This window comes from Cebidichthys violaceus, unplaced genomic scaffold, assembly GCF_023349555.1.
Source record: "Cebidichthys violaceus isolate CVI_PGR_0920_01 unplaced genomic scaffold, fCebVio1.0.p SCAF_3, whole genome shotgun sequence".
In the NCBI taxonomy this organism is placed as follows: Eukaryota; Metazoa; Chordata; class Actinopteri; order Perciformes; family Stichaeidae; genus Cebidichthys; species Cebidichthys violaceus.
This window is the reverse complement of record NW_027176483.1, coordinates 7606665-7625841: the sequence shown is the minus strand read 5'-3', so window position 1 is coordinate 7625841 and position 19177 is coordinate 7606665. Positions and strand designations below refer to the sequence as shown.

The window sequence follows — 19177 nt, the reverse complement described above, 5'->3', positions numbered from 1 at the left end:
TTTGCATGGGCCAGTCAGACCATTATTCAGCTCTGTCTCTCAAGAATATTGCTCATCTCAATTAATGATCAAATAGTCATAATACACGTTGCATGTGACTCAGTGTTTTAAATTAAGCAAAAACAATTTGATAACGTTAATAACCAAATCCATATGGATAATAGAAATCGCAGTATTTCAGATTTCTCTAATTTTCATGTTGATAAAGATGTTCACTTTGAGCTCTTATTGTGAAAAACGCCGTTTATCGGAAGCCGGAAGCAGTCATCTTGAAGCTAGCAGCAGCATCTTTTGACCATTCAATAAGCTAAAAGCTAGCAGTTTAAATGAGCTACGATTTTCCTTTCAGCACTTAAATTTAGCATTTCATTCTTTTGAGTTATTTAGAAGTGTGCTTCGCGTTAACTCCGGAAAGGTACAACACTTTAAACCCTCGTCTTTAATGAAATACAGCGTTTGCGTCTTGGAATTAACGCTAGATAACAGGCCGAAGCTAATGCTAGTCAGTTAGCATAACTTCGGTAACACCACGCTGATTTCTGAAGTCCTGCTGCCAGAAAGTTAGAGTATTATTTTAACAGGAAAACTGTTTTTTTTTTTTTAACAAAGCTTCTCTGACAAGAAACGTGAAAACAAAACTTCTTTTCTTCAACGTTGTGCAGTCATGGCAACGGATTGGTTGGGTAGTTTGGTGTCAATTAACTGTGGGCCAACACTGGGAGTCTATCAGGGAGAAGTGGTGTCTGTGGAGCAGTCCAGCCAAACCATCACCTTAAGGCAACCTTTCCACAATGGAGTCAAGTGCCCTGTTCCCGAGGTCACATTCAGGTAAATACTCGACCACGAAATGTTTGCTCTCTATAGATTTTTCACTAATTGGGTCTGATTGACAACCACCGTTTCTTCCTGATGCTAAATATATAATTTTTTCCTGCAGTGCCATTGACATAAAAGAACTCAAGATTTTAGATATCACAAAGGGCAATGCTAGGAACGGCTCTTTTGCAACTACAAAGGTAGGCAGTGGTCCAGTTGCAGTCCCAAAGGGGGATCCCAGGTCTGTGGAGAAACTGAACTCTCCTCAGCACTGCTCCAAAAGCTATGGAGAACGTCACCAGGACAAGGACATACCCGGCCAGCCAAAAGCATTTCGTAGAAGACACAACTCATGTAAGTGCAATGTAGTACAGCTCGATCAGAAAAATATTGTTGCTGATTGCTGCTGTGTTGAGAGTTCCTGTGTATTTTTCCCATCAGGGTCATCTAGTAGTCGAGGGGTAAACCAAGTGACACCGAAGAAGAACGGGGTGAAGAATGGTCAGATGAAGCTCAGAGACGACGAGTGTTTTGGGGATGGCATGGACGACGGGCTGAATACAGACTTTGATTTTGAAGGAAACTTGGCGCTTTTTGACAAAGCGGCCGTTTTCTCAGAAATCGATACATCGCGTAATGGTGCCAGGTCACGTGGGACTCCTCAAGACCAGACACCCACACGGTACCGTCATGATGAAAACATCCTGGAGGCCAAACCTATTGTGTACAGACAGATTACTGTACCGCAACCATCGGCCAAAGAGTACTGCACCGGTAAGTTGAGTCACATGTTTGAGCAAATTGTAGTTGAGGCAAATTATCTAAAGTGCACTGTTTCTTTTAAATAATATATTTATACATATTTGTGTCATCCCCCCCCCCCCCATACAGATTCCGGGCTTGTTGTGCCCAGTGTATCCTATGAACTACACCAGCGTCTACTGTCAGTCGCTGAGCGCCATGGTCTCTCACTGGAGCGAAGACTTGAGATGACCGGAGTGTGTGCAAGTCAGATGGCACTTACATTGCTGGGTGGGCCCAACAGGTAAGCATGCGGTGATGATTTGTAAGCACAGATGAGAACTGCCTTTAGCTAAATGAAAAGCAACTTAGTTTTGTTTCCATGTTTCCTCCAGATTTACTCCCAAAAATCTGCACCAGCGTCCCACAGTTGCTCTGCTGTGTGGTCCTCATGTTCAGGGTGCTCAGGGCATCAGCTGTGGTCGTCACCTGGCCAATCATGAAGTGGAGGTCATCTTGTTTCTGCCCAATTTTGTCAAGGTGCTCGACTCGGTCACCAGCGAACTCACCCTGTTCAACAAAACTGGTGGCAAACAGGTGTCAAGTATCAAAGGTGGACATATTTTTCTACTTTTCTATCTTGCTCAGTTGTTTTTATTCTTTATTTTTCTCTTGTTGAGGTCATATTTTTCTTTTTTTTGTCTTTCCGTCTCCACAGACCTTCCAGACACTCCTGTGGACTTAATCATAAACTGCCTGGACTGCCACGAGAACACATTCCTGATGGATCAGCCTTGGTACCGAGCAGCTGCAGACTGGGCTAACCAGAACCGAGCGCCAGTGCTCAGCTTGGACCCTCCGGGTAGTGGAAAGGGACAGGCAGTCGAGGCCAAGTGGTCCCTCTCTCTCTGCCTCCCGCTTCCCCTGGCTGAAGGGGCTGGCAGCGTTTACCTGTGTGACATAGGTATTCCTCGCCAGGTGTTCCAGGAAGTGGGAATTAAGTACATTTCTCCTTTTGGCTGCAAATTTGTCATCCCCTTGCACTCTGCATAATGGGACTAGTGGTAAACAAGACACCTCCGTAACCACACACAAGGTTATGGTGCCTTATATTCCAGAGTTCATCCATTAAGTTTCTAACTCTTCAACATGTGAATGAGACCACTGCATTAGTTCTACAACGAATCAGTTCTATGGGTGGGATCGTGAAGAGCTTCATTGAAAAAGTAAATGTGTCAGCCATCAGCATGTAGATACCATTGTATTTACTTGATACTAAAAGATATTTGGAATACAGCATTGTGTTAAGTAGTTTTAGATTGAATGGACAATCTCTGACTTCACATGGAAACATTTCTGAATGTAATCTAACCTCATTCCAAAGCCATCTGGTGAATAAATGGAGATCCACCGTATAATACATGCAACGGTGATGTTATTACATTCATCTGGATAAGACAACAGAAATCCAACTTATATTAGCGGTACCATTGCTAATGGCTTGTCTTATATTCTGCCATACTCGACAGCACTCTGTAACTGTCGTCTGATCTTTGGGATCGAAACTCCATTGAAGAAAATGTGGAATGTTTGTCATTTATGAGTCATTTTGTATTTCCAATCTAAGCCAGTGTTGAATGGAGCACCTTCTGCAGAGAATCAAGACATCAGCACTTTTGTTTGTTCATGGTAAATTAGGCAGTCATGATAAGGGCTTTGATAGGATGACACAGCCTGCAAAACCTCTAGCAATTTAGCTTTTTAGGGGGGAAAAAGTTTGCTAACTAAATGTGACAATATAGAGCCGAAGTCATGATGTGGGCTTCTGTATGTCAATGCAATCCGTCAGTGGTTGCATCAATGCATTCGGCATCCATCTACAGCAGTTATATGAAGTTATGCCTTTCTTAAACAACAATCATTTTGTGAGCATAGGAAAAACCACACAACACACTGACTTTTCCAAAGCTTGTTTTTTAGTTTGGTAACAAATGTCAATGAGAGAGATTTTTTCTGGAACAAAACCTGGATGTTTCAGTTCTACTTTGGGTTTCTATTGTAACTGTTAAAAGAACCATACAAGTGTTTGCAAGGTTCAGTTCCTTAATTACAAATTGTTTGTTTATTGTTACATTTGAATTGTTTTTATATTTTTCTATTGGTTTCTAATTACTACTGTGTAGTATTTAAAAAACAATCAATTAGACAAATCCATCATAGTGAGTATAAAGTCTACAGTAGTTAAATAATTGTGTGGTGATGTAGTTTAGTCGCAGCGTTTAAGAGTACCCACTGCATCACACTAACGCAGAGGAATGCATACGTGGCGTTTTCTGTGATGGACTATTTTTTTGAAGAATGTCCTCTTAGAGTTTCATGTTGTACGGAAAGAATAAAGGCCAACGGATACCTGGAAGAAAATACATCTACATTTATAAAATGCAGTATTATGCTTTGTAGTGTGATGTAAAATAGAATTGATTTGTAATAAATGGGGGTATGGTCCTTTAAGTTTCAAACCACCTCGTGGGTTAGAATTTTTTCTTTCATCAAAGTTGTCTTAAGAGTTTTCTAAAGCATAACTGCTCTATATTTGGAATACAAATGTGTTTCTGGGCGAATCAACTTGATCTAAACTCTCAATGATCAAGATCTTTGAACCAAATATATTGTTTGTTTTTTTATGATGAGAAATCGTTAAACATTTCTTTTCATGAGTTCCCCCTCTTGATGTAAGAGTAAGGCTGTTTGTGTACTTAAACCACCGGTGGTGTTTCTAAAGAATAGACTGTAAAATATAAGAGCTGCTTGATTTGTGCTGACTGAGGTGATGTTTGTATCTCTACTGCCAGATCTTTTTGACAATGAAAGTGAAACCCTCTGCTTGTTCTCTGACATGGTCGCATTCATTTTGAAACGTGTCCAGAGCAGAGACGCCTTTATAAAGTGTACTGGACCTGCAGATTGTTTACATCAACATGTCATGGTGTGATACTGTGTTCACACAGATCTCACATGCTTTTTTTTTGTTTGTTTTTCTGTGCACATTAACTTGCGCAGGGTTCATACAGTGATTCAGTGAAAATGACATTCATGCGCAAAGGGTTTGTTCTTTCTCCGACATTCCTCCGGCCTGATGTGATCCGTCTCATGTGTTGAGACAAGTCTGGAAACATCAGCCAGCGTCACTGACTGGGACGAGTTTACATTGTCTTTAGCCGCCAGGGGGCCATTAAACCACAGGTCTGATGGCTCGTCCTTATTCTGTTGTAATTCAGCTTTATGTACTATTTCCTCATTCAAAAGTGTTATGTCTCTACGAAATGTGATCAGTCAGAAACTACGAGGTGAACTGTGTTTTTTAAAGTAACTTCGTTTAAACGCCGGTTACGCTTCTTGAGATTTAGTTTACATGTTTCACATTCTCAGATCTGCACTGGGTGCGTTTAGTCCATGCGAGAATAGTTTGCAGTTCAGAAAGGAAAATCTCATTAAACAGCCAGTGGGAGGTTTGGTCTAGACTGGACAACTGTTTATCTTTCGGGAGCGAAGTTCACTGTCAGGCGTCTTGTGCAAAAGTACTGTGCAGTCCTGTTGTGTCATGTCTGCAGACCGAGGCAATAAAACAATACAAATAAACAAAACGTTCACCTTTTGCGTCATCTTTGTGGACTTTGTGTAAATATGGATGATCAAATTCCTTCACCAAAGTGACAGAAATGAATCCAGTGATCTATTTTTAACCAGACGTGTTTCTTATTAACGCGCATGTGCACTGCAAAATCAAGGTGGGGCAAAAACTTGAATTTTTCTGAAGGGGAAAAGGAGTGGGGCAGTGTGAAGTAGACTCAAATTGGCCTGAATCGCATTTATTTCACCGCTGTGACATTTCACCAGTTGAGTTATCGCGTGTTTTCTCACTCACTTGACTTTTTCTACAGAGGGACCGTCGAGTCTGCAGCAATACGTTTTTTTAGAAACGTTTATTTTTCATCATTTGAAGCGACTTTTCCCCCATATGATGTTGACAGGAGACGCACCAACAACTGTCTTCGCTAGTTTTATTGAGATCCTTTTGGACTGCTGAAGTTTCGGGTCACCTGAGGCACATTTCACTTCCTCATCGGGACTTGATGTGTTTTGCGTTTCGACATCAACTGTCAGTTATTCCGTGAATGGGAATTTGTCTGCTGTCGCTCAGAGGACAGTAGCTGAATCACCTGTTATTGCCTCAAACTGATCGCGTTTTGCCTGCAAACAGGTAAGAGTTTATTTTGAAAAGTAGCCTAGATACAGTGAAGCTCTTGTGTAGTGGTAAATCTAGCCCACCTTTCTAGAATAGCGCTAACAGCTTGTACACTTCCGTCGTCTTATTGTACAGTAGCTGACACTTCTGATCAAGTGTATCAGAAATCATTGGGGCGTCGGGACTTGTGACAAGTAGGCCAACATAATAATCTGTTATCTTTTCTATAATGAGTGTCGCTCAAAGTGCTTTACAGTTAAACAAGAGAAGGCATAGTAAATGTGTGATTTCCTTATTTACGTCCTCCTCCTTCAAACTTCTACAACTCCCTCAGCCTTTTTGAGGAGCAGAAGCTGCATCATGTAGCTCTCAAAACTGTTCTGTTAATGATATTGAAAGTGATCATTGTATTCTGCTGACTCAAGACGATGCATCAGCACTGTTTCACAACTTTTTTGAAACTGTTTCTGACTTTGCAAAAACTGGCTGCACTTGCAGGAATGTGTAACTTGTAGATGGGTTGTTATTTAATGGTTTACTATTGCTTTTTCCCCTCATTCAGCCTGTCATTCTGAAGAAATAATCAAACGAATTTAACAAGCCACCCATGCACTAAGTTCCAAACAGAAAAAAAGCTCAATGAAACAAGTAGGCTTGTTGTCAGAGGGAGGAACTGAGGACCTCTTGGGTCTGTTAAGGGGTGATGCCCCCTCTCTGGCTCTCTGACAAAAGGCTGAAGCAAGTCTGTTGCTGCTGGCATAGCCTTAGAGCATCTTCTACAGAGGATTCATCTTTTAGCGTGTAACAAAACTGTAAAGAAGGATGAAGCTTATGAAACAAGCACTTGAAACCACAGCAGACTGCTACTCTGTCAAGCATGGCTGCATCAGCAGAGCAGCATTGCACTGCATGGTGTGCATCGCACCTCAGCAAGGAAGTGTCCATTCACTGCTCAGGCATGGCAGCTTTGCCTTACATGGTGTTTTTTTTTTTTTTATGCGTTTACTTAGTAAAAGCACCAATTACCCCAAGTGGCATATGTGTCAATGTCTTCATTGTGTTGTTTGAACTTTGGAAGGGAGTAAAATGCAAAGTTTACTGTAATGCCTGGATGCCAAATTAAGGGGGATTTTCCCCTGACTGTCAATCATTGCTTTTCTTTTCCTGTTAGCCTGAAGACGGCCTTGTTTTTCAGGGTTAAGTTTTATATTTATCTATGATAAACAGGATGCCATTTTACATGTATACCCTATGAGTATGCTTTCATGCCTTGTATCACTTCGCCTCACAGGCAAAACTGACTGTCATTAAAGTGATACAATGACGGCTTGTGCTGCAGGGCCAACCACTGGACTCGTACTTCCTGTCTTATATCATGCAGAGAGACCTGAGTTTCAGTGAGCAGAGTCCAGCTGTTGTCCCAGAGCCAGAGGGGATTTCCTCCTCTGAGGTTCCTCAAGAACATCTGCAGGCTGTCAAAGCCAGCTGGGTGAACTGTTGGCATGCCATGCACTCTTTCTCTTTCTGTACATTTCTCACCGCTCGGTGAGTTAGTTTGTATATCTGCCAGATGATAGCTCTGGGATGTGGACAAAAATCATTGTTTCCTTCTCTCTGCACTTGGCCCTGCCACCCTTCTGCTGTAATGGTGATGATAACAGGGCAGCAGCATCAAAGCAGTCGCAGAGCATCCTGAGACTGGAGGGTTAGGACGAGGGGCAGATCACCCAGCCCCCCTTCTGCAAATAGAGGAGGGATGCAGGAGCACACAGTCAAAATCCTACTTTAGTAAAAACACAGATCAGCAAAGTACACGTAAAGTGTTCTTTACACAAATAAATGGCCCATGTGACTGATATATTATATTATTAGATTGTTAATACTGGTGCATCAATGTGTGAGCAGCATTTTGCTTAAATAATATTTCATGTTGATGTTCAGAGGGCAAATGTCTCTTTGGTGAAACTGCTAACAACTCATAGACATCTGAAATGTGACAAGGGTCCCCAAGTAGACACTGCTTCTTTGTAAGGAGTCACAAGCCCAAAACAAATTGGGACCACTGATTTAATGTTTACCAAGGCTTTTTACTCTGAGTTTGTTATTTTTTTTTGTTATTTGTTCTGTCAGATAAATGTAGTGGAGTGAAAAGTGCAATATTTCCCTCTGAAATGTAGTGGAATAGGATTCTTAGTAGTAGAAATACCCTAAAATGGAAAAACTCACTAGATAGTTACTTTACTTTATTCGGTACAGCAGCATTTATGGTACAGGTAAAGCAATACAAATAACAGAGTAAAGAATATTAAAAGTAAAAAATGCAAATATAAGAATGCACAATTTATACAATGAAATATAATAATATTAAAATGAACTAACTAAACAATAGTGCAAAGATTTAACCAAACAAAACAAATAAACAAGAGTACAAAGTACAAGTACCTCAAAGTGCCACTTAAGTACAGTATTTGAGTAAAAGTGCTTTGTTGCTTTCCACGACTGAGAAATAGAGGAAGATCTATTTGAAGATGGCCCTGTTACTCTTAAGAGTAAGACCAGCACATGATGCTATTTTTGAGTGACACATTTGCAGATCTGTCCACAGCACCTCCAGCCATTGTCACTTCACTGTATCCCAGCAGCTTTTGCAACACCTTGCCTGATCCGCATTTTTACCTCTACAGATAGACCAGGGAGTGGCAGATTTAAACAAGACCAAAGGAGATATTACTACATTCCTGTCTTGTCTTGCTTCGTGCGCTCAGGCTACCACTGATTTGTACAGTTTAGACTATGACTTACTTGCTGAAGACAAGAGAGACCAGACAAAATGTTGATCAACTGGTTTTGAACAATAGGATTTTTATGGATGCCAATTATATGCCAAATTGGACTGTAATAGTGAGATTAGCTTTGTTTGAAGTGATGTGGAACTTCTATTTATTAGTGATTGTTAGATTTGGAGTGAGATTGTGCTCCTTGTGCTCTTTCCTGACTCTATTCATGTTTAGTCTGTCACCGAGTTTGCTGGTTTCCTGTTGCTTTCAGTAGCTTCGGTCATGCCTGGCTTCTCCTAAAACGGAACATATCTCTCAATGGGATGTACTAATTCACTGGAGCAATGGCTGTTTCATGACATTGTGAGGTATTTGTGTCATGAGATAATTTTTTATGCTATGTTTTAAAGATAATTGATGATAACAGACCAGCAGCAAGTTGATTATTCTCACTGAAAAAAATATGAAGTATAATTTATATCTCCAGACCTGCAGAACTGAATCATTGCTGCCCTAAAGCTACTCACTGGACTGGCTGATGATGATGATGATGATGATGATGATGATGATGATGATGATGGACTTCTCAGTGAGACAGGGGTCAATAGAAACTCGACCGACTCACAATGACAGCGTTGTCCGCTGCCTGAAAAGAGCAAGCTGTGGCTCCATGTGGAGCTCTCTGGAAACGGCAATGTGACACCATGACAGACTGAGTTCTGTCCCATTCAGTTGGCTGCTGGTGGCCTGCTGCTGAGATGCATTCACTGTCCCAAAAGAGATGAATAAAAAAGTGCTGTTGTGTGTCGGCCTTGGCCCCATTGATCTGCACTTGGTGAGATCACTTTGCTCTTTCACCAAGGACTTTGCCATGACAGATTCTGGAAATTCTTTTTTTTATGACATAACAAGCATAAGTTCCTGCTTTTAAGTTATAATTCATAGAGATTTTAGTCAGAATAATGGATTACCTATAATTATAATGAATTATTGTTCACGCTAGCAACATGGCGCTAGGGATGACACTGACAGTCGGTCCATCACTTTGGTCCAGACTGAAACATCTCAACAACAATTTTGGTAGATTGCCAATTCATAATCCCCACATGATGAATCCTACTGACTTTGGTGATCCCTTGACTTCACTTTACCTCCAGCACCAACAGCAGGTTAACATTTGGGATTCAAAGTGAAATGTCTCAACAACCGTTTGATGAATTGCATTAAAATTTGGTCCATTGGACATTTATGGTCTCTGTTCAACTTTTTACAGTGGTAGAAAAAGTGTTACGATCTTTTACATAAGTAAAAGTACACAATTATTATCAATAAAATGCACTTAAAGTATAAAAGTAAACATACTAACTATGCAGCTAAAGTAGGCTCTGTCATTGTAACATTATTATACTATTAGATTATTATCATTGATGTATTATTGTTGGCTGCGGTACAGTTAGTTTTACTCATTATGTATACTGTTGGCTGGTAATCGGTTTTCAAATCTTAATTTACAAAAGTAACAACTATCAGATAATACCAAATAATTCAATGTAGTGGACTAAAGAGCATACATTACCTTAAAATTAAAATCAAGGAAAGTACAAATAACTGAATTGTGTAAATGTACTTACTTACTTTACACCACAGCTTTTTATGTCGCACAGTGGTTTCCAACCCGAGGCCGGGTCAGACACGAGATGATTAATACGATAGGAGATACTCCAAAATATTTCTCCTACACAATTTATGTTGTGACTTTTTTTTCCTATGAAATATTGGATACCTTTAGCCTACCAGGCCTTTTAAATAATATGTATACAAACAAAAATAAAGAGAGCAAAATCTCTTTGGTTTAACTGCTCATGACTTACAGGCATGTTAGACTTGTGTTGAGGGGTCACATGGCACCATTAGTTTGGCTTCCTTCACAATGCCAGCCTCAAAGCACCGCTAGCATGGCTTCAGACTTTTTCTTTTCTTTTCCTGTTATGACTTTCTGTGCAGTGTGAAATGTCAAAGTGTAACGTAGAAAAGACGGGTTGGGATGAGCAGATGCAAAATGGGGGTGTCCTTTATGGGTTGATGGGTGTGGGAAATGTGTGCAGATAGACAGCTGCAGTGCTCCATAGGAGACAACATCCGTCTCACCCTCATCATACTGGGTGGTGACAGCCCTCTATGGGACGCAGGACAGTTTTTAGTCTAACATTTGTTGGGACGAGGCTGGTCATTTATTAAAATGTGGGACAAAGCAGAAATGCCAGATTATATTTGCAATAGAAGAAAGATCATTTTAAAAGAAAGAGCTTGGAGAGTGATATGAGGATATCATAGAAGTATCTGAACCCCCCCAACACATACAGGAAGTTGACTGCATAGTAACTGACATGTCGGAGGATGTGACCTCATGTAAAGTGGCAGATGTATCAAAGCCAGGATTTTCCCTGAGCTCTGACCATTGAGCCCCACCTCTTCTCCATGGGAACTAACACAAGAAGAGAGGAAGTGGGGTTTTGGGGGAGGATTGAGAGGGGGGGTGTTGAGCGTGACTTAACCCATAGGTCATCATTTCGTTATAACGTTGTTGTGCATGTATCATGGAAACAATGCTCCAGAGTGACTCAGGCCCACGGTTACAGTCGCAGCGGCTGCTTTATTGACGTAAAGAAACGCTGGGCTGGATGAGTCCCTCGGGCCTGGTCAGATCTCACCACACGTTTGCATTCCACCGCTGAAGAGAGTTATCTTGATTCCTACAAGGGCCAGTCACTGGGGCTTAGCACCAGTGTGTGTCCATTTTTGGTCAAAATGAACTGGTTTACCATATAGAATAAAAAGTACAAAGTAGATCAAGTTTTATGCCTTTTATTCATCAGTTAGAATATTCCAAAACATACTTTATAGTATATTTCTGAGTTGTATTATCCATCAACACACAGAAGCCTCATCTTTATGTATTAATGCGTCATGGAAACATTCTGCCCCAGTTGTGAAAGTGTAATTTAAAAAAAGACTTGTTAGTTCTGCTTTCTTTATCAGCGAGTTATTTTTACTGACATTGTCTGATCTGAAACTACTCTTGTGCGTTCTGATAATAGCTGACTTGCTTACTATGAATGAACATGAGCACCTAAACGGCAAAACCACAAATTCACTTTCTTCCTGAGAATTAGTTTGGGGTTAAGTGAATACCTTTTTGAAGCGAGGACGTCAAACTGATTAAATTCTGTTTCTCTTCTTAGGTACTGCATGTGTGTGTGTGTCTATCAGCTCTAATGGTTGCAGCTAGAAAACATCACTTGTGAGAGGATTGAACTACCTCACCATGACAGAGATCCAGGTAAGATAGGCCTCCAGAGTACATGCTTATCAAAATTCAGATACACATCATGACATGTCAGATGAGTAATTTGTTTACTAATTAGTGATCTGCCCATATTCCCGTAGACTCCATGGCCACAGGGCACAGAGTGTGTGGCCAGGTACAACTTCAAAGGCACATCAGAGCAGGACCTGCCCTTCAATAAAGGAGACGTGTTGACGATTATTATTGTCACAAAGGTAATGTTTCATATTTATATATATATATATATATATATATATATATATATATATATAAAGTTTTGCTCTCCTGCAGCATGTCTGTAGATATGAAAACACATGGAATGAGTTCATGTTTGTGTTTCCTGCTACACATTAATATTTAATTTATTCATTTGAACCATTTCTGACATTTTGTGTTTCAGGATCCAAACTGGTACAAAGCAAAAAATTCTGCAGGTCGCGAGGGAACAATTCCAGCCAACTATGTTCAGAAAAGAGAAGGAGTTAAATCTGGAGGGAAGCTGAGTCTAATGCCGTGAGTACAAACATTATCATGGTTTACTTAGTTTTGATGCCCAATGTAATTTTTCACTCTCAAAGCAAACAGGATTACGTTTATTTATTTGCTGTCTTTAACTCAAAAGTTGCCACTACACCAGCTTTGTGTGGCTTCTGCAGCTACGGCTAAAATAGCTCGTCTTTGCCCTCTTCCTATGGCTGTGTGGTTGCTGAAGGCAGATGGGCTATTTGTCATGGCAGTGGTGCTGTAGTTATGTGAATGGGGACCACAGTTGGGTCGGGCTGTGTTGTAATTACAGTGCACTTGTTTCTGTTTCCAGCTCAGCTTTGCTTGAACTTGTGCTGCGTAGTTTCCTGTTGTTTCTTTTCTATCTCAGACTGAAGTAATCTAAAAAATCTCCCCGTTTGTCCACATGACTGGTCTGTGTGCAGACACGAGAGCGTGTCAATGAGTGACAGGTTTATTTATAGAATCCCTTAATCACAAAACTGTGAAGAAAAATCTACCAAACAACAACCCATGGCAAAAAAACAACCAAGGAAGTTAATATCAAGTATAAAATGACAAAATAAAGCCATAAGGAAGCCATACTTTAGTTACTCTTAGCCTTATCTACCCACCATTGATCCTAAATCATCATTTATCTGTATGTATATTTACAGACATACAGTATAATGTCTTATTTATACATACAGAATATTGTGGTTGAGAATCCATTCTCCTGTACAGCAACATCTTGTTGAAGAAGTAATACTAAAAGAACAGACACGAGATGAGGAACGTTAATTGATCTGATCATATGAATGCTGCTGTCATTATTTTTAAATGTCACCAGTCATGATGTTGAGAGTGCAATTGTAAAAGGGATCTAGGGGCATCTGAGCGGATGCAGCATGCAAATTAATTAACTGTACATTCTGTGACCCTCTCAATAATACAACTGGTCACAGTGGATATGCAAATGACTGTAATCTATACCTCTTGATCCCAGAACGGTATTTGTTTTATTTGCAATTTGCATCACAACAACAAAAGATGAACATGTCTCAAAAAGGCTAATGGAAAGAAATCAGCAACACAGGCCCAAAATGGATCCTCACAGTCTTTCCTTAGTAACCGGCAGGAATTTGGATTTGTCATTCACTGCTTTTACATGCTAATATTGTTCTGATTGATACCTCTGAAAACAGTCAGTGGCTGATAGAATATACTTAATTACTTATATGCGTGTACTAAAAATTATTACAACTTAATGCTCATTTTGGAGGCTGTAGTTTGCAGTGTTGCCGAACTGTATTATACTGAGTAACTGCGTCATACTGAGTGGTGTTTCTAATATTTTGTCTGCCCTCATTGATTAAAAATACGATAAACAAAATATTAGAAACACTTCTCTGCATCAGTGTAAAGCGGTGTATACAACAGCACTATAAGTGTAGCCGCGAAAATGACAAATACAAATAAACAAGCTCTGCTCTTAAACAGTTAAGCAAAAACTATAAATTATAAACTTCACGAAGGAAGGATTTATTGCAGGACTGTTGTATTAGACTGCATTAGATTTAGATTTGTGTACCTAATAAACTGGCTACTGACTGTACCTGTAATATGCTTTGTACTGTTTGATGCAAACAGAAGGAAGTCTGCAGAAAGGATCCAAGTAGTCATTGTAAGGGTATTTTTTTTTAATTCACAGTGATTTGATTTGGATACTCTGTTACCTCTCTGGTTCTTCTACTTCCAGATGGTTTCATGGGAAGATAACGCGGGAGGAGGCCGAGCAGTTGCTTAACCCTCCTGAAACTGGCCTGTTCTTGGTGCGAGAGAGCACCAACTTCCCCGGCGACTACACCCTTTGTGTGAGCTGCGAAGGCAAGGTGGAGCACTACCGCATCGTCTACACCAACGGCAAGCTCACTATCGATGACGAGGGGTACTTTGAAAACCTCATGCAGCTGGTTGAGGTAACATATTAAAACTTGGTTTTATTTTATAAATAAAACAAGCTGTTTCTCGTGTTTGCTCTGGTGCTATGTAGAGCTTTCGTCTACTGTACGTCTGTTGTATTTTCCTGTTTTAGAACCCCCGCGTCTCTGTGCTACCTCATAGACCACATACAGTTCCTGGAACAAATAATGAACAGGAAGTGTCAAAGAGGAAGAGTGAGCAGTATGCTGAGGTGCAGAGTTCTAACCTCAAAAGACACCAAGCTTTTTATTCTCAAAATGACTCCTTTTACTGATTAACATGCTTATTTTGAACAGACAGAGTGAAATAGAGGAGTAAGAGTAATTTTAGTCTGTCGGATTTGAGGGGAAATCTTGTTAGTCGTCCATTATATGTTTTGCTAATTTGATTATACAGCCCTCTATTGGTCATTACGTAACACTGCTCGCTGAGTTTTATTGCCCCTAAACTGTGGTGTTTTTTGTGTCATATGAAGTTATATTGAAGCTATGTGAGTGTTTAAACAGGTGGTACAGTTATATGCTTAAATATTCCATAAACTAATGCCAGGTTTTGCTTTTTTTGTAGCACTACACCAAAGATGCAGATGGCCTGTGCACCAGTCTAATAAAGCCAAAGGTGGAGGAGGGGACGGTGGCCGCTCAGGATGAGTTTTCCAAGGGTAAGTCTCACTTTACAATTCAAGCAACCACATCATTTTAGCATTTTTGTTCAAGCAAAGCATGTATGAGCCTGTTATGTTATGTTATGTTGTCTTTAAATGACCAACAGGTGGCTGGTCGATGAGCAGGAAAGACCTCAAGCTGCAGCAGGTTATTGGAAAAGGAGAGTTTGGAGGCAAGTAGCTTCAAGTTTACACTGCATTGTACAAGTGACCCACTTTTATTTAATCGTTTACATGTGGTGGGGATCAGATATGCATTATGAACATGCTAACAGAGAGTAGAGATGGAGCATGACTGGTTTTACTTTAAAAAGTACATTGTGTTAACAAGTATAGGGAAAACGTTACATTTTTCAGAATTTGTACAAAGCTTTTGATAAAAGTCAAGCAAACTTGTTGAACTAAATTTAATTTAAATTTAATTAACTTTTAACATTGAAACATTCCCTCATGCCCCAAGTGGTTTAAGAGAAGGGTTTGCTGTTTTTGTTGTTGGTATTGTATCAGGAAAAAGGGTGAATAGGAGTAGACATTGTTAGATATGAGTTAACAGTCAATTGTTATCGGTTGTGATCATTCTAGATGTCATGGTGGGAGACTATAGAGGGACTAAAGTAGCTGTGAAGTGCATAAAACATGATGCTACAGCGCAGGCCTTTATTGCAGAGGCTTCCGTCATGACGTAAGGAAACATTTATATTTTGTCACTTTTGTACTTTGTTTTGTTTTTTAGAAACATGAATAAACAAGTAACAAGTAAACCACATTACATGTCTGTGTGCTCCTCTCCTTCCAAAGGCAACTACGGCACGATAACCTGGTGCAGCTGCTTGGAGTGATAGTAGAGGAGAACGGGAGTCTGTTTATAGTTACTGAGTACATGGCCAAGGTAGGTGGCAGACTGTCTGATTCATTTTAACATCTTTAGTACTTTTATAAAGTTGTCACATGTCTGTTTGTTTGTTTTCAGGGCTGTTTGGTTGACTACTTACGTTCCAGAGGCCGGACAGTACTTGGTGGAGATGCTCTCCTTAATTTTGCACTGTGCGTACGACTGCAGTTTTCTACCATCTACAATTATGCTGTTTTGTGAATTTTGACCTGTGGGGGCTGTGGAGCTGTTTTGAAGAGCGGCTCCCTGAATTGTTTGTATTGGTGCTCTGCATGTCACACTACTGAATGTGTTTTTAAAATAAAGTTGTCGTTTACCTCCTCCACCTACCTCTAAAACAGATTAATATTATCAAATAAAAGGGAGAATAAGAGCTGTATCAAGTCTCTCTGTTTCATGCAATTCCACACATTGACAGTTGTTGATGGTTAGAAATGTAAAAGGCAGCAATGCACCAGTAAAGGAGGGGGGAAAAAAATCATCGAAAGCAAATGTTTCATAAAGTTGGAGATGTATGCAACATATTGTTGTTGAGAAACGCTGAATGTAAACTAATCCCAGGATTGAGAGTGTAAAGAGAAAACTCCTTCAGGTTTTGAACTTTGACTTCTTGTACTTTTACAGAGATGTCTGTGAAGCAATGGCGTACCTGGAAACCAATAACTTTGTCCACCGAGACTTAGCGGCCCGCAATGTTCTTGTATCAGACGATAACTCGGCCAAAGTCAGTGACTTCGGTCTGACCAAGGAGGCCTCTTCCACTCAGGACACAGCTAAGCTGCCTGTGAAGTGGACATCGCCAGAGGCCCTCAGAGAAAAGGTAAACTGTTGTTTACAAGGACTGTTGCCATGTTGAGTAGTGTGCTTTGCCATGTGTCGGTCCCACTGACTGAAATAAACTCTTATGTGTGTTTTTCTCTTAATCAATAGAAATTTTCCACCAAATCAGATGTTTGGAGCTACGGTATTCTGCTTTGGGAGATTTACTCTTTTGGCCGAGTGCCTTACCCGAGAATTGTAAGTATCAATATATTTTTGTAAGGAGGCATACAGAACATATTAAGGAGGATTTGGGGTTTGATTTAGGAGAGAGATTAATCAGCAATGCATTTACCTTCTAGATTTGTTCCTATTGTTGTAATACTTCATGCTAAAGGGTACAATATTTGGTGTGGTTTTGTGACTTTTATAGAACTTAACAATGCACATATGTATTAAACCTAAAAATGTTGTCTTTGAGGTAATGTACATACCTGAAATGAAGTAACAGGATAAATAACAGACTATAAACTACATTCCGTTAAATGAAAATCAAAAATTGTAATTTTTGTAAGAAAAAGTATTGTATATACTGTGTTCTTTAATGTGTTCCTGTATTTTTACCAACCACATTATTAGTGTCAAATGGACCTCCATGTGATACAATATACACAGATTTCACTGTTTTTTTTAAAGTAAGTTATGTTTGCTGTCAACACATCTGTCTACCAACAACTTTTTCCATTCTGTAGCCATTAAAAGACGTTGTGCCTCGAGTGGAGAAAGGTTACAAAATGGACTGTCCAGATGGCTGTCCTGAAGTGGTGTATAACCTCATGAAACAGTGCTGGAACCTGGATCCTGCTGCTCGACCAAGCTTTCAAATGTTGAAGGAGTGGCTACAACATATCAGCCAAGGGATGAGAAAAAGTCAATGAGACATCTTACAGAACCAACACAAAAAGTGACTTTTCTCTTCTTTCATTTTTGACCACTTGGACCATAACCTAGGAGGAAACATTTTTATTTCAAAAGACTGCTCTTCCAAAGTTCATGACAAAGTTTGCTTTCACACATGAACCGTTAAGTAAAACTGTCAACATAATGTTTCTTACCATCATCCCTCACCTCAAGTTGTTTAAACTGCAGTAACTCTTAATTACTGGCTCAGTCGCTCCAGTGAGTCTTTCTGTGCTCGGTTATCAAGAGTGAATGATTAACTGTCATATCGACAAGTCATTCCTTAGAACACACCGCTGCCTCCGAGCCACAGTGCCTTGACCTTTTTTTTTTTTAATATAAATATGTTATGTCTTTTATGTTGATATCCTTGGTCATATTGGTTGCATCATTACTTCTTATGAACATGTAGAGTAGACAGTAACATAATTTGACAAAGTTGACCAAATCCATGTTATCCGTTTAACGAGGAGAGATGCTTCAAAAGTAGGAGTACAGTTGTGATACGTCATTACTCGCTGTATTCATTTTACAGCTTCCAGGTACACCTTTTTGCATGAATGTTGAATTATTTTGTTAAAAGTCCTAAGTTAAAGTAACTTTGATTATGCATCTTCATTTTTGCATTGCCATATGTTTATACATGTGTTTGGATCCCTCTGCAAGTCAAAAAAGGAAGCACAAGTTTTCACTTTTACTACTGATATAATAACACCATTCAGCTCAGTCATGTAGACATAATTCCCATGTACAGAATTTTCCCTCCGAAATAAACAAATGTTTTAATTTTGATATCTTTGGATTTAACCAAATTTGGGGGATTTTGTATGTATTGAGAAACAGAGAGTGTTAATGTTTTTACTGTGCTGCCATTTTCAACAATAAAAAAAGAATACATTTTGAATTTTTTTTGCAATAATGACTATTTAATTCTCATCAATTAGTCAATTAGTTGAAGTACAGCTATTTAATATGAAAGTAATAAACTTGTGCATCAAAGCATACAATGACGTTCCTCTAATACTGTACTTACAATCGGTATCAGAACAATTTGGAGTTATATATACTTACGGTTTTTAATTTTTTTGAAATTTTGCTACACAAAAGAAATATAAGAAAAAATAAGAGTCATTGTCCTTCATCCTGTTGAATTAAAGATACTACTATTAGGTCTGAAGACTTCTTCACAAATACCTAATCATGAATAAGGTTAAGGAAGTGTGGCTACATGCAGAAATTTAAAAGAACATAAACACAAACTATTATTATATTTTATCTTGTTTTCCTGAAGGATGTTGCTCAGCTGAGCCACATGTAAAACTACTTTCTAATTTGACTTCAGTACGTTTTACACTATTATATTTACTATATTGTAAAGTGTGATATATGCCTGGCTCTCTTGTTATTGTTATATTTGTGTACTATCCCCTGTACACTGAATCCATATTGTGTTATTTTGTTTAATAAAGAATAAAAAACGTAAATAAACATAAGCGGAACCTTGACGAAG

At 39.4% G+C, this 19177-nt stretch overlaps 2 protein-coding genes across 2 annotated transcripts; both read left to right on the top strand.

The window, feature by feature from the left end:
• The first annotated feature begins 269 nt into the window (after nt 1-269).
• Nucleotides 270-5196, top strand: edc3 (enhancer of mRNA decapping 3 homolog (S. cerevisiae)). Its single transcript, XM_068723735.1, has 6 exons — nt 270-828; nt 938-1170; nt 1258-1590; nt 1708-1861; nt 1953-2170; nt 2276-5196. Exons 1-6 carry the CDS (start codon nt 665-667, stop codon nt 2608-2610), a joined length of 1437 nt encoding a protein of 478 aa, XP_068579836.1. The 5' UTR covers nt 270-664; the 3' UTR covers nt 2611-5196.
• Nucleotides 5197-5378: 182 nt separating this feature from the next.
• LOC137881443 (tyrosine-protein kinase CSK-like) lies at nt 5379-18571 on the top strand. Its single transcript, XM_068723398.1, has 13 exons — nt 5379-5818; nt 11823-11920; nt 12028-12141; nt 12327-12439; nt 14169-14388; nt 14960-15053; nt 15164-15229; nt 15639-15738; nt 15855-15945; nt 16027-16100; nt 16573-16768; nt 16879-16965; nt 17460-18571. Exons 2-13 carry the CDS (start codon nt 11906-11908, stop codon nt 17643-17645), a joined length of 1356 nt encoding a protein of 451 aa, XP_068579499.1. The 5' UTR covers nt 5379-5818; nt 11823-11905; the 3' UTR covers nt 17646-18571.
• The last annotated feature ends 606 nt before the right edge of the window (nt 18572-19177 follow it).

What these genes read in the sequence shown, in the direction of transcription:
- edc3 (XM_068723735.1), top strand. Translation starts at nt 665, where the DNA reads ATGGCAACGGATTGGTTGGGTAGTTTGGTGTCAATTAACTGTGGGCCA. An exon ending in GTTCCCGAGGTCACATTCAG is followed by an intron (nt 829 to 937) that starts GTAAATACTCGA and finishes TTTTTCCTGCAG; the next exon opens with TGCCATTGACATAAAAGAAC. An exon ending in TTGCTGGGTGGGCCCAACAG is followed by an intron (nt 1,862 to 1,952) that starts GTAAGCATGCGG and finishes TGTTTCCTCCAG; the next exon opens with ATTTACTCCCAAAAATCTGC.
- LOC137881443 (XM_068723398.1), top strand. An exon ending in TTACTGAGTACATGGCCAAG is followed by an intron (nt 15,946 to 16,026) that starts GTAGGTGGCAGA and finishes GTTTGTTTTCAG; the next exon opens with GGCTGTTTGGTTGACTACTT. An exon ending in CAGAGGCCCTCAGAGAAAAG is followed by an intron (nt 16,769 to 16,878) that starts GTAAACTGTTGT and finishes CTTAATCAATAG; the next exon opens with AAATTTTCCACCAAATCAGA.